Source organism: Papaver somniferum, unplaced genomic scaffold (genome assembly GCF_003573695.1).
Source record: "Papaver somniferum cultivar HN1 unplaced genomic scaffold, ASM357369v1 unplaced-scaffold_24, whole genome shotgun sequence".
Lineage (NCBI taxonomy): Eukaryota > Viridiplantae > Streptophyta > Magnoliopsida > Ranunculales > Papaveraceae > Papaver > Papaver somniferum.
The window spans coordinates 344,856-360,788 of NW_020634374.1; the positions used below are offsets into that span (position 1 = coordinate 344,856).

Sequence of the window (15,933 nt, forward strand, 5' to 3'; positions counted from 1 at the left end):
ACCTCTTCTTCAAGCACACTATTCAGAAATGCAGATTTCACATCCATCTGGTATATTTTGAACTGGTGTTGCGCAGCTATTGCAATTAATAATCGCACAGTGTAAAGTCTTGCAACAGGAGCAAAAACTTCAAAGTAATCAATTCCTGGTTTCTGTTTGTACCCCTTAACAACAAGTCTAGATTTAAGACGATCATTCTCACCATTAGGTCTATATTTTGTCTTGTAAACTCATTTAACTCCAATGGCTTTCTTATCATGCGGAAATGTAGTGAGCTTCTAAGTTTTATTCTTTTCAATTGCTTGAATTTTATCATCCATTGCTTCTCTCCAACCTTTAGTTTGAGATGCTTCTTCAAAATTTATCGGATCACTGTCTCCAAATAAAGGAAAATTAATAAGATCTTCATCTTCATCATCTCTAGTCACCACATAATCTTCAAGTCTTATTGGTGCAACACGATTACGTACAAGACGTGTTGATTCTTCTTCTTCTTGTTGTTGTGTTTCAGTCTCCATAACAGTAGTAGGAGTAGTAACTTCAGGAACAATATCTTGTAAAGTTACAATTCCTTGCTCTTCAGAGACAATATTATCTTCTGTTGAATTCCAGTCCCACTGACTTGATTCATCAAAAATAACATCTCGACTAATGATCATCTTTCTTGTCTCAGGATTATACAGCTTATAACCCTTTGTAGCAACACTGTATCCAAGAAAGATACATTTTTCACTTTTGTTGTCCAGTTTCTTTCGAATTTCTGTTGGTATGTGTGCATATGCTATGCATCCGAACACTTTGAGATGCCTAACACTAGGTTTTCTTCCTGTCAATGCTTCTTCTGGAGTTTTGTCTAGTAAGCATCTGGTAGGACATCTATTCAACAAATAAACTGCACATGATATAGCTTCTCCCCAGAACTCTTTTGGTAGATTTTAGCTTTTCTCATTGTACGGATCATCTCTACTATAGTTCTATTTTTTCTTTCTGCTACACCGTTTTGTTGTGGCGTGTATCTTGTTGTCATTTGATGTTGAATACTACAGTCTTTTAGAAACTTGTCACTTACTGTGTACCCAGTTCCTCTATCAGTACGTAAAATCTTGATTTTCTTTCCACTTTGTTTCTCAACAAATACTTTAAAGTTCTTAAAAGCATTAGCAGCTTCACTTTTTAGCTTTAGTAGATAAACCCACGTTTTTCTACTAAAATCATCAATGAATGTGATGCAATATCTATTTCCTCCACGTGAAACTTCTTCCATAGGACTACAAAGATCAGAATGAATTAATTCAAGAGGTTGCCTTGCTATTCTTGCTTTCCCTATAAGAAAAGGTTTTCTGTGTTGTTTACCAAATATGCAACTTTCACACTTCTTCTCAGGATAATCTATAGCTGGTAGACCTGAAACCATCTCCTTTTTTGATAATAATTGCAAACTGTTAAAATTGACATGTCCTCATCTCATATGCCATAACCAAGTATCATCCTGTGTTGATGAACTTTCTTGTACTGCTGCTGAACTTTCTTGTACTTCTGAATTATAGAATATCTCCTTTTGATATTGTATATTCAAGGGAGATAACCTATTCTTGATCATATTCACCTTTGCAATCAGTTTTTTTTTTTTTTTTATCACGAATTGAGCAAACTCCATCTAAGATATTCATATTATAACCTCTTTCTACTAATTGCCCCATACTAAGTAGATTTTGATGTAGATGATAGGTGTCTAAAACACCTTAATATTTATCTATTGTTTATGCTTTCTTTTCTAAGTTTTCTTGTAAATTATGTATCTTATGTTTGTTTTTGAGTATTTAGGTACTTTGGAGTCATTTGGAACAAAATAAGGGGAGACGTCGCTTAAAAGGCAAAAAGGTGCAAATGTTGTTGGAGGAGGATTATTTCTCATTATTTGCTTTTATTTCTTCATCTCTGTTTGAAAAGTATGTCGTCTTTAGTGATGCAATTTCTGTCTGAAAAGCATGACAGCTTTAGTGATGAATAGACATTGAAGAGGAGAAGTGGATATGAGAAGTAAAAGAAGATTATTCTTGGTGAAAGAATTCGAAGAAGAGAAAAAGCGACATTTCTCACATGCAGATGCTATTGGAAGCACAATGGAGCAAAAGGAGTTATCATTCTTTGGTGGCACGTATCAACACTTAGGGTGCCTAGAGTCATTTGGGTACCCCCTTATCCAATTCACCTGAGTGGTTGTATCATGTCAGCTTCTCTTACCCTAAAAATCAGAGAAGAGTTTATCTTCTCATTATTTCCCACTCTACCTGAAACCGAGAAAAAATGGTTGCGTCGTATTTCAGAGAGATCGAGAAATTTGAGTTGTGGAAGATGAGATCGAGATACTGTTTGATGTTGGCTAAAGAATCAATCGATAGGAAACTGATTTCAGTATGAAGAAAATATAGGGTTGATTAACACAGAGAAAGTGATTTGATTTGTATCTGAGAAGGAGAAATTGAGACTGAGATGATGATGATGTTAGGAGAATGAATTGATGATGCGGTTGCGCAGAATGGTTAGCATTGAAGTTGCCAGTGAATGGCAAATAAAAGTTGTAGTGTTAATGGCGCAACATAACATATGGCCTGAGATGATGGTCTGTGATGTTCAGTGGAGTCGACGGGTTTTAGAAGATGCGGGCATGAATTAAAGCTGGTGATGTCAACAACTAAGTGGTGATACAGGTCGAGATTGATATGGACTGAATGCATAGAAGAAATGGGATTGGTAGTGTTGCTGATTATGGTGAGACAGGCGAGAAACTGGCTTGAGATTGACCAAGGGCAAAAGGGAAATGATGCACGATCATTGTGCAACACTGAGAATTGCCTGTGCAAGATTGCAACAGCCTTGGCCTAGACTCTACCAGTTAGCTCATTCAGCCAAGTTAGATGTTGACTCGGTATGACTCGGTGTTTGACCCGAGTTAACTCAGTTGACCTGAGGTTTGACCGGTGTCCGGGTGGACTTTGCCGGTCACCTGAACTACTATTCCAGTCATTTTTCCGGCCAACTTCCGGCGGCAGGCCCAGTTTTCCGGTGACATATTTTTGGGATAATTTCTACATTGGATTTTCTCACATATGGGCTTGGAGGATTTTTATCTAATGGACTTTGAAGACTTGGACCTAATTTTGGAACAAAAGGAGCTATAAAAGAGAACTCTTTCTACAACTTTGATATGACGTATTATTCTTGGAGCTAAGGAGAGAGTCGCTTTTGTTTACACAACTAGGGTTTGCTTTCGTATTTATTTTTCATCTTCTTTATTTTATTATTGATTATGATGAACTCCATAGCTATGAGTAGCTAAATCTTATATTATTGGTTAAGGATGTAGTCCTATATCTACAACTTGTGCTTGATTAATGCATTAGTTTTCTCTCTTGATTATCGTACAAATCTCTATTGTTTTAATAATCACATGATTGATGTATTGTGATCGGACTTAGATGTTTGGTTAGTTAAGTGTCCAATTAATTGAACTTGCATCCTTTTCCATAGCTATTTTAGAGTTTTTCATCAAGCGATAACCCCGAATACAAGAGCATGATATGATTACGGTTTGTAGTGATGCACTCTTGTAATCATATGTAGAGTTTGACCTTTGTCCGAATTGTTATGCGCAATGTATGACAATTGCATTGATTAGCCTATTTCAAAAACTTAATGCTCCTGGGAATTGAACTTAATTAGCGCAAGGCGTTAGGTTATTCTTTAGGTAGAATTCACATACGCAGCTCTAATGTGTATGTTGATGAACTTAGGAAATTAATAGATTATCTTTCTCGCTTGATTCTCTAGGCTTTTGATAATAAAAGAGATTAAATTGTAATTCTAATCATGAATGCAAGCACTTGTTTAAGATAGAAGATGAATTCCTTGACCAATATCTTTCTCTCATTGATTACATTCTACTATTTACTTTGCTTTTAATTTAATTCATATTGCTTTATAAAATCAGAAATCCCCCTAATTGGTTACTTAGGAAATTGAATACTTAATAGCTACAATCACCTCTCCGTGGAAACGAACTCTTTCTTATCATATACTTTAGGAAAGTGAATTTATTTTTGACGCATACGACAGCGATCAAATTTTTGCGCAGTTGCCGGGGAGGCATACGGCTAGTTATTAAGTTTTTAGTTTCTTATCATCATTTATGCTTTCATATTTGCTTTTTGTTTCTTGTTTCGTTTTTCTTACTTGTTTGTGAGAATTTTTTTTCAGGTACCTATTCCTTGGCTTCTAAAGATTGGAACTATCCAAGGTGCGGGATAGCTACTCGAAGAGGCACAATACTCCAACCAAGTCAAGACACGACGGAAGAACAAGAGTTAGAAGTGGAAGAAGAGTTACAACTAGAAGAAGAACAAGAGGTTCCATTCGTAGAAGAACCACTAGTTGAAGAAGAAGAAGAAGCAATGGGTGATGCAAATCGTACACTCAAGGACTTGGCTTATCACAAGTTGGATACACAACAATGGTGTATTCAAACAAACTCCACTTTCGAGATCAAGCCGGGGTTGCTTAGAGAATTACCAAAGTTCCATGGCATGGTGAATGAAGACCCAAACAAGCATCTTATGGACTTCCACACCATTGTCACGGCCATGCTTCCAGCGGATACTGATGCGGATGGTGCAATGTTAAAAGTTTTCCGATTCTCTTTGGCGGATAGTGCTAAGGATTTCTTGTATTACTTGCCCTGCGGAAGTGTCACAACATGGAATGGGTTGAAGAAACTCTTTTTAGAGAGATATTTTCCAGCATCAGAGGCTACTCAAATTCGGAAGGAGATTTGCGGGATGAAGCAAAATGTGGGAGAATCTTTATAAGAATGTTGGGAACGATACAAGAGATTGGTGGCAAGTTTTCCTCGACACCAATTCAGTGACGCTATGATAATCCAATACTTCTATGAAGGACTCCAAACAAGTGATAGGAATATTCTTGACGCTGCGGGTGGTGGTGCACTTGTGAACAAAACGGTGGCACAAGCTAGAGAGTTGATTGAGAACATGGCAGCGAACTCGCAACAATTTTCAAGTCGTGGTTCAGATGTGCTTCTTAGGAGAGTAAATGAAGTGAGTGAGGTCGAAGAACTTCGTCAACAAATGGGTAACATGACAGCAATGATGCAACAAGTTGCAGCCGCGGTGATACCAAAGTCTCTTCGAGGGTATGAAGACCCCAACGAACAAGCTAATGCTGTCTTTCCAAATCAACAAAGACGGTATGATCCCTACTCCAAAACTTACAATCCGGGATGGAGAGATCACCCAAATTTTAGATATGCCAACAAGCAAGGAGAGGTTCAACAACCTACTTTCAACTGTCCGAGTGGATTTCAACGACAACAACAACAACAATTTCAGCAACAACAATTTCCACAACAACAACCTGAAAATCAGGGGTCAAGTATGGAAGAGTTGCTGAAATCTTTTATGCAAAGAACGGAGAGCACGGTTAAGGAGCTGCAAACTCAAGTTGGTTCTATGGCTATTGAGTTGAACCAGTTGAAGGCACAAAATGTTGGGAAACTCCCTTCTCAACCTATCAACCCAAAAGAGGGTGTCAATGCAATTACGTTGATAAACGGTACACAACTTGTGCAACCCGAAGATACTGATTCGGGCAAGGTGGAAACACCAAAGGAACCTGTTTTGGAGGAGAAAAATGAGGATTCTCCCCAAACTTCTGAGGTACCTATTTCTAACTCTAAAACTTCGGTTTCTACTTATGTTCCTCCTATACCTTTTCCTCGTAGATTTACAAATTCCAAGAAGGCGGAACTAGAAAAGGAGATTTTAGACGTTATCAAGAAGATCCATGTGAACATACCACTTATAGATGCAATCAAGCAAGTTCCAAAGTATGCAAAGGTGTTGAAGGACTTGTGTACGAAAAAGAAAAGGCTCAAAGGTAATGAAGTGCTAAGTGTGGGGGAGAATGCTTCGAAAATCTTACAACACAAACTCCCACTTAAGTGCAAGGATCCCGGTAGCTTTGACATTCCCGTCACAATTGGTAACACCAGATTTAACAAAGCTATGTTGGACTTAGGTGCATCCATAAATGTTATGCCTGCATCTATGTATAACTCACTCGATCTTGGTCCTCTTAAAAAGGCTGGAATTGTATTGCAATTAGCCGATCGCTCTAATGTTTACCCAATGGGTATTGTTGAGGATGTTCTTGTGCAGGTTAATCAACTAGTATTTCCAGCTGACTTTTGCGTGTTAGAGATGGATGAAGGTTCACCGGACTCATCTCTTCCATTGCTACTTGGGCGTCCCTTCATGAAAACGGCGAAAACCATTATTGATGTGGACAAGGGAACACTAACTATGGAGTTTGATGGAGAAATAATACGTTTCAACATTTTCGAGACGATGAGATATCCTAGTGATGTCCACTCTTGTTTCTCCATTGACGTGATGGATACATTGGTGAAACAAATGTTTGAGTTGAATGGTGTTGATACTTTGGAAACCGTGCTCACTACACCCATTGATGATGATTTGGAGTATGGTGATGAGATTAAATAAACCATTGGTTCTCTTGACTCATTAACGGAAACATCAGCAATTAAGAATATTTCATATGCTTCTTTACCTTGCAATGATGAAAAGCTTGTGCCTTCTATTGTTAAATCTCCAAAGTTAGAATTGAAACCTCTTCCAAGTCACTTAAAGTACTTGTACTTGGGTGATAACGAAGAATTACCTGTGATTGTTTCTAATGAGCTTAGTGAATTACAGGAGCAAAAACTTCTAAGGGTTCTAAGGACGTACAAGACGGCCATAGGATGGAAAATTTCCGATATCAAGGGTATAAGTCCTGCCGTGTATATGCACAAGATCCGACTGGAAGACGATGCAAAGCCTACAAGGGAAGCACAACGTCGTTTGAACCCCCCCATGATGGAAGTTGTGAAAAAGGAGATACTCAAGCTTTTGGATGTGGGTGTTATCTACCCCATATCCGATAGCAAGTGGGTAAGCCCGGTACAAGTGGTACCAAAGAAATCAGGTGTGACGGTGGTGGAGAATGATAAGAATGAACTTGTCCCAACTCGTGTGCAAACCGGTTGGAGGGTTTGTATAGATTATAGAAAATTGAATGCCACCACTAGAAAAGATCACTTTCCATTACCTTTTATTGATCAAATGCTTGAACGTTTAGCTGGACATTCTTACTATTGCTTCCTTGATGGATATTCAGGTTACAATCAGATTGTGATAACACCGGAGGATCAAGAGAAAACCACTTTCACTTGTCCTTTCGGTACTTTTGCTTATAAAAGGATGCCTTTTGGATTGTGCAATGCTCCAGCTACCTTTCAAAGGTGTATGGTAAGTATTTTTCCAGAATATGTTGAAAACATAATCGAAGTCTTCATTGATGATTTTAGTGTCTTTGGTGATTCATTTGACCTTTGCTTGCACAATTTATCATTAATCCTTGAACGATGTGTTGAAACAAATCTTGTGCTGAATTGGGAGAAGTGTCATTTCATGGTAACTCATGGCATAGTTTTAGGCCATATAATATCTTCTAAAGGCTTGGAAGTCGATAAATCTAAGATAGACCTTATTCGTGCTCTAAACCCTCCCACTATGGTGAGAGGGATACGCTCTTTTCTTGGTCATGCAGGTTTTTATCGTAGATTCATCAAGGATTTTTCCAAGATAGCATCACCACTTTGCAATTTACTGCAAAAAGATGTGGTTTTTAACTTTGATGATAAGTGTATGGCGGCATTCAATCGTTTGAAAGAACTTTTGATTTCATCCCCTATCATTAAACCACCGGATTGGAGCAAGACTTTTGAGCTCATGTGTGATGCAAGTGACTATGTGGTTGGTGCGGTGCTTGGGAAGCGTGTGGGGAAGATACCTCATGCCATTTATTATGCTTCTAGGACACTCAATGAAGCCCAACAAAACTACACAACCACTGAAAAAAAGTTATTAGCTATTGTTTTTGCTTTGGAAAAGTTTCGCTCTTATCTAATCGGTACAAAAGTTGTTGTCTTTTCTGATCATGCAGCACTTAGGTACTTGCTTAGAAAGAAAGAGGCGAAACCGAGGCTCATACGATGGATTTTGCTCTTGCAAGAATTTGATATAGAGATTAAAGACAAGAAAGGAATTGAGAATATCGTTGTGAATCATTTGACCCGTCTTGCTGTGGACAAGGAAGCTATCCCATTGCGTGAAAGTTTCCCGGATGAGCAACTATTCTCAATTGCCTTTGGAGAACCATGGTACGCTGATATTGTTAATTACTTAGTGTTTAAACAAATCCCAAAGAACTTGTCTCGTGCTGAGAGGGACAAACTTAAGAAGTTAGGAAATCAATACATATGGGATGATCCATACTTATGGAACATTGTAGTGACCAAGTAATAAGAAGGTGCATTCCCGAATCAGAATTTAATTTTATCTTGTCTTTTTGCCACTCATATGCTTGTGGAGGACACTTTGGGATCAAGAGAACCGCTCTCAAGGTACTAGAATGTGGTTTCTATTGGCCAACTTTGTTTAAGGATGCGCATGCATTTTGTATCACATGTGATAGGTTCCAAAGAACAGGCAATATAGGTGCTCGAAATCAAATGCCACAAACTATTATTTAATTTGTTGAGGTTTTTGATGTATGGGGAATTGATTTTATGGGCCCTTTTGTCAATTCTAATGGGAATTATTATATCATGCTTGTTGTTGATTATGTCTCGAAATGGGTAGAAGCTAAGGCCACCCCAACTAATGATTCTAAAGTTGTTTCAGATTTTGTGCAAGAAAATATATTTGCAAGGTTTGGAATTCCAAGGGCTATAATTAGCGATGGAGGTTCACACTTCAAAAACAGGTTCTTGCAAAACTTGTTAAGGAAGTACAATGTGTCGCATAGGATTGCAACACCCTACCATCCACAAACAAATGGAGAAGCCGAGGTTTCCAACCGGGAGGTGAAATCCATTCTTGAGAAGACAGTGACTCCAACAAGGAAAGATTGGAGCATGCGACTTAATGATGCTTTGTGGGCGTATATAACCGCATACAATACACCTATTGGGATGTCTCCCTTTATGCTTGTGTATGGTAAACCTTGTCACTTACCCGTGGAAATTGAGCATAAATCGTTTTGGGCTATTAAGCAATGCAATATGGAGTTGGATGGTGCTGGAAGGCAAAGGAAGTTGCAACTCCAAGAGTTAGAGGAAATTCGCAATGATGCATTTGAAAGTTCACGGATTTACAAGGAAAACACTAAAGCATTTCATGATAGTATGATTACAAAGAAACAATTCTGCATTGGGCAGAAAGTGCTTTTGTTTAATTCTCGTTTGCAATTATTTCCCGGTAAATTAAGGTCACGTTGGATTGGACCTTTTATTGTGACTAATGTGTTTTCTCATGGTGCAGTGGAAATTCGTAGTTTAGCTACATGAAATGAGCTTAAAGTAAATGGGCACCGGTTTAAACCATACTATGAGAACTTCTCTTCGGAAGTCGTGGAAGGAGTTAACCTTGTGGAAGTACTCCTTCTGGAGGATCCTTAGCAAGCAAAGAGATAGTCAGGCTGACGACTTTAAACCAAGCGCTAAGTGGGAGGCAACCCACTGGTTTTGTATCTTTATCTTTTTATTCTAAGCATTTTATCTTTGTTTTTGCATATCATTTGCGAAATTTCCCACCTTGAACTTTACTTTGAATGACTTAATTTACATTGAGGACAATGTAAAGTTTAAGTATGGGGGAGCATTTATATGTTTGTATAGATAGTTGATTTGATGCCTTTATTTGAAAAAAAAAAAGGAAAAAAAAATAGAAAAAAGAAAGAAGATGATAACCTCCTAAGTCTAGCAACTTGTGCCTTACACTAATGGAAACATCGTGGTTGTAGGAGTTGAAGAACCCATTAGTAGAGTGTATTCATATGAAAACGAACAAAATGTAAGAAGAAATAACATATTAGTTGTCACCATATCTCGGAGTCGTCACCATATCACGTTCTATTTTTATTTTTCCATATTTATCTATTGTTTCTCTAAGTGAATTGGTGGGGCACGAACATCGAATTGTTATCACTGCTAGGATGAAATAAAGTGATTGAGTTACTACCAAAAAAAAAGAGACCGACCAATTGACCAAAAGGAATAAATATGACACTTGGATAAAGAAATATGTGTGTGTTCTCCCTGTCTCCGTCGCCTAAGAAAGCGTGGAGTGCAGGATCCATGGCAATTACCATGTAATCTGCTGATAGGAATCATGCGCTTGGATTCAAAAAGATCCAATCATGTTGTCGATTTGAAAATAAAAAAAAAATTGAAAAAAAGAAAAAGAAAAATATTATTATTATGTTGAATAAAATCAATCACTAGTTCCCTTGTATATGCCAGTGAATTGATTTAGAATTAAGTTTGTCGACCGCTGGTTCCCTTGTATATGCCAGCTGTGTTGATATTAGAATTCAGACCAGTATCTCAATCCAATAGGATTTTTAGGTTTGTTTTGGCAGTGACCTTCAGAAAGATATGGGAAACACCGTTCACCTTAGTCAACAGTTCGCCACCATCTACTTTCTATATCAATCTTCTTAATCTTTTCATGTGATTGTGGTTGATTCGATTCCGAGTATTGTGGTTGTGTTAACTTTCTGATAAAGCTTTACTACTATTTATGAATTGGATTCGAAAGTGGGTACTTCCTCCTATAATCATTGATAGTATGCTAAGTACAAAATGTTTAGTGTCATTCATAGATTTTTCACAGGTAGCTGGAATTTGGAAGAAAAGGTTTTGTAGGTACACCTCTTGTAAACTTCACGAGACTATAAATCGTCCATTAGGGACACCTAGGGGTTCAAAGGCATGTTATTCATGCTAAGAGTAACCGTAGCCTCGACGAGACGAAGTTGTATGTATCTTTTAGAATTATTTTGTTTGATTTGCTCGAGGACTAGCAAAGTCTAAGTGTGGGGGAATTTGATAGGTGTCTAAAACACCTTAATATTTATCTATTGTTTATGCTTTCTTTGCTAAGTTTTCTTGTAATTTATGTATCTTATGTTTGTTTTTGAGTATTTAGGTACTTTGGGGTCATTTGGAACAAAAGAAGGGGAGACGTCGCTTAAAAGGCAAAAAGGTGCAAATCCTGTTGGAGGCGGATTATTTCTCATTATTTGCTTTTATTTCTTCATCTCTGTTTGAAAAGTATGTCGGCTTTTAGTGATGCAATTTCTGTCTGAAAAGCATGACAGCTTTAGTGATGAATAGACATTGAAGAGGAGAAGCGGATATGAGAAGTAAAAGACGATTATTCTTGGTGAAAAAATTCGAAGAAGAGCAAAAGAGGCAATTCTCACATGCAAATGCTATTAGAAGCACAATGGAGCAAAAGGAGTTGTCATTCTTTGGTGGCACGTATCAACACTTAGGGTGCCTAGAGTCATCTGGGTACCCCCTTAGCCAATTCACCTGAGTGGTTGTATCATGTCAGCTTCTCTTACCCTAAAAATCAGAGAAGATTTTATCTTCTCATTATTTCCCACTCTACCTGAAACCGAGAGAAAATGGTTGCGCCATATTTCAGAGAGATCGAGAAATTTGAGCTGTGGAAGATGAGATCGAGATGCTGTTTGATGTTGGCTAAAGAATCAATCGAGAGGAAACTGATTTCAGTATGAAGAAAATATAGGGTTGATTAACACAGAGAAAGTGATTTGATTTGTATCTGAGAAGGAGAAATTGAGACTGAGATGATGATGATGTTAGGAGAATGAATTGATGATGCGGTTGTGCAGAATGTTTGGCATTGAAGTTTCCAGTGAATGGCAAATAAAAGTTGTAATGTTAATGGCGCAACATAACATATGGCCTGAGATGATGGTCTGTGATGTTCAGTGGAGTCGACGGGTTTTAGAAGATGCAGGCATGAATTAAAGCTGGTGATGTCAACAACTAAGTAGTGATACAGGTCGAGATTGATATGGACTGAATGCATAGAAGAAATGGGATTGGTAGTGTTGCTGATTATGGTGAGACAGGCGAGAGACTGGCTTGAGATTGACCAAGGTCAAAAGGGAAATGATGTACGATCATTGTGCAACACTGAGAATTGCCTATGCAAGATTGCAACAGCCCTGGCCTAGACTCTACCGGTTAGCTCATTCAGCCAAGTTAGATGTTGACTCGGTATGACTCGGTGTTCGACCCGAGTTAACTCAGTTGACCCGAGGTTTGACCGGTGACCGGGTGGACTTTGCCGGTCACTTGAACTACTCTTCCATTCATTTTTCCGTCCAACTTCCGGCGGCAGGCCCAGTTTTCCGGTGACATATTTTTGGGATAATTTCTACATGGGTTTTTCTCACATATGGACTTGGTGGATTTTTATCTAATGGAATTTGAAGACTTGGACCTAATTTTGGAACAAAAGGAGCTATAAAAGAGAAGTCTTTCTACAAATTTGATATGACGTATTATTCTTGGAGCTAAGGAGAGAGCCGCTTTTTTTTTACACAACTAGGGTTTGCTTTCGTATTTATTTTTCATCTTCTTTATTTGATTATTGATTATGATGAACTCCATAGCTATGAATAGCTGAATCTTATATTATTGGTTAAGGATGTAGTCCTATATCTATAATTTGTGCTTGATTAATGCATTAGTTTTCTCTCTTGATTATCGTTCAAATATCTATTGTTTTAATAATCACATGATTGATGTATTGTGATAGGACTTAGATGTTTGGTTAGTTACGTGACCAATTAATTGAACTTGCATCCTTGTCCATAGCTATTTTAGGGTTTTTCATCAAGCGATAACCTCGAATACAAGAGCATGATATGATTACGGTTTGTAGTGATACACTCTTGTAATCATATGTAAAGTTTGACCTTTGTACGAATTGTCAAACGCAATGTATGACAATTGCATTGATTAGCCTATTTCCAAAACTTAATGCTCCTGGGAATTGAACTTAATTAGCGCAAGGTGTTAGGTTATTCTTTAGGTAGAATTCACATACGCAGCTCTAATGTGTATGTTGATGAACTTAGGAAATTAATATATTATCTTGCTCTCTTGATTCTCTAGGCTTTTGATAATAAAAGAGATTAAATTATAATTCTAATCATGAATGCAAGCACTTGTTTAAGATAGAAGATGAATTCCTTGACCAATATCTTTCTCTCATTGATCACATTCTACTATTTACTTTGCTTTTAATTTAATTCATATTGCTTTACAAAATCAAAATCCCCCTAATTGGTTACTTAGGAAATTGAATACTTAATAGCTATAATCGCCTCTCTGTGGAAACGAACTCTTTCTTATCATATACTTTAGGAAAGTGAATTTATTTTTGACGCATACGACAACGATCAGTAGACCAGGAACATAATAAACATCTAAGATATATGAATAAGCTCCATTCTTGAGAATAATACCAATCTTCCCTTTTCCCATTACAGGAACTGTCTCATTGTTACCAAATTTAACATTTGTGGTTAATGATTCATCTAAATCCACAAATAGCTCTTTCATTCCATACATATGGTTGCTGCACCCAGTATCCAGATACCACTTATTATTGTTGTGGTCTTGAGCTGTAAAACAAGCTAGTAAAAGAACTTCAGATTCTTCTTGTTCTTTTTCAACAAAGTTTGCATTATTCCGCGTTTCAACCTTCTTTTCAGGACACTCTCTTTTAAAGTGACCTAAATTTTTACAGTTATAACAACGTACCTTGCTTCTGTCAAAATTTCTCTTTGGTCTTCTATATGAGTTTGATGATTGACCATTACTCCAGTTAATCTGACTCTAAAGTGCTTCCTCAGCTGGTTTTTTGAGCATATTCTCTGTCTTCCTCTACTCATAGGCTTGCAATGAACCTAATATTTCATCTAGACTCATAGTTGTTGCTGAATTGCATTCTTCTATTGCAGTTACTTTTGCTTCAAAAGTTTCTGGTAAACTCCGTAGAATCTTCTCCACAATTGCAGCATCTTGTATAATATCTCCATTAGATTTCATCTCATTAACTACACTTAATTTTCTTGAGAAAAAATCTGACACTTTCTCTGAAGATTCCATCTGTAATAACTCATATTTTCTTCTTAGGGTTTGTAGTCGTACCTTCTTTACTTTGTCAGACCCTTTGTAATATGTTTTCAAAGCATCCCAAGCCTTCTTGGCTTCACTGATGTACACAATTCTATCGAAAAGAGATTCATGCACTCCTTGATGAAGAATATAGGTAGCTTTCGCATTCTTTTTCCTATTTTCTTGTAAAGCTGATGTTTCCTCAGGAGTTGAAGCTGCATTTGCTTCAGGTTCAACATAACCGGTGTCAACAATATCCCATACCTCTTGGTATTTGAATATATTCTCCATCTGTATTCTCCAATGCTCAAAATTCTTCCCTTCAAATACTGGAACCTTTATTGAGCTTGAAATGGATGCCATTTTGCCTGCAATTTCTTTCTCACAGTCCTAAGATCTTGTAGCTCTTGATGCCAGATGTAGGATCTGACAAGAAGATAAAACTAAAAAAATAGAAGAACACACAAAGAACTTTACCAAACAAAAATCTATTAAAACCAACAAACTCTTCTGACGCGTATACATAACTCTTAAGGCTTGTAGCCTATTTATACTAGTTCAAAGAAAACAGAATAGAATACTAAGTAAAAGACCCGTAAATAACTAAACTTCCTAGACGAGCAAACTACTAAAAGTAAGAACAAACGTGACTTCCAAGTTTAGTTCTGCAAACTTCCAGAAAGTTCTAGACAGAACTTAAAACGTAATAACCAAGCACAACTGGTTTCCTAACTAGTTGCAGTTCCATAGTCTCGGTTGAATTTAACTTCCAACAAGTTATCATAAACTCTAACTTACATACCCCTTCCAACATATTAATTTACGATTCTCACATTTCTACTATAAAATTAAAGTAGAATTGAGTGTTCCTTTTATATAAGCGTGATTACATCCTAACAATTAACATGGATTTGGTTTTTGATTGAAGAGATTTATTAGTAGAATTCGTTTGAATAACAAATGAATGATATTTTTTTCATCAAGATGATAAATTTAATTAGTGAAATAACAGTAATGTATCATCATATTTTTTAATGAATTAACTAATTTATTTGTTTCATATTTGGAATACTAATTTTCAAATGATGTAGGGTGAACCAAATCACAGTTGCTTTGGTGTTCCAACTAATATTAATAATATTTTTTTTGTTGCTCTATAAATCGATTAGATAACATAGTTACAAAAAGGTTGTACGAAACAAATTAAACTTCAAACTATTTTTCTTTTATATAAAAAATAGCACGACAAGTCGTAAACCTTTTTCAATATTTTCTGATTTTTTTTTATGTGCAGGAATGTATGTTTCCATATCAATCCACAGTCCCGATAGCACTTCTCTCATTTTATTTTTATCAATTGGATGTCCGAGTCAGCATAACTCCAATGCTAAATCATTTGTTTTTTCAATTTTCAGATGTCTGAATCGAGATCTTACGAGCACATACCTCTAACTTGGAGGTATTTGACTTAAGTGCAACTCTGTAACGAAATTTTTCGGGGTACATATACAATTTGAAAAAGCGGGGGTATAACAACCACACCCAATAACTCGTTCGGCAATCTGTACGGACTAAACTCCAATATAATTCCGAGAGCACCAACTTAAAAGTGAGACTCGATCAAGAAATATATCAAAGAGCTTTATCTCTATTTCTCGGTACAATCATCAAATCGAACATATAGAAATCCGTGAGCCTGATTGATATGAGAAATAACTTGGACGGTACCAAAGACCAATGCCCAAGTGTCAATCAAATTATATCCAACAAGCAAGGTAGGATTTATC

At 36.9% G+C, this 15,933-nt stretch overlaps 1 protein-coding gene across 1 annotated transcript; it reads right to left on the bottom strand.

Annotated features, from left to right (window-relative positions):
* Positions 1–278: 278 nt before the first annotated feature.
* LOC113340837 lies at positions 279–14,509 on the bottom strand. The gene is made up of 4 exons (XM_026585898.1): positions 13,936–14,509; positions 13,418–13,761; positions 1,077–1,417; positions 279–864 (listed from the first exon to the last, which is right to left on the bottom strand). The coding sequence occupies exons 1-4, from the start codon at positions 14,507–14,509 to the stop codon at positions 279–281; spliced, it is 1,845 nt and encodes a 614-aa protein (XP_026441683.1).
* Positions 14,510–15,933: the final 1,424 nt, after the last annotated feature.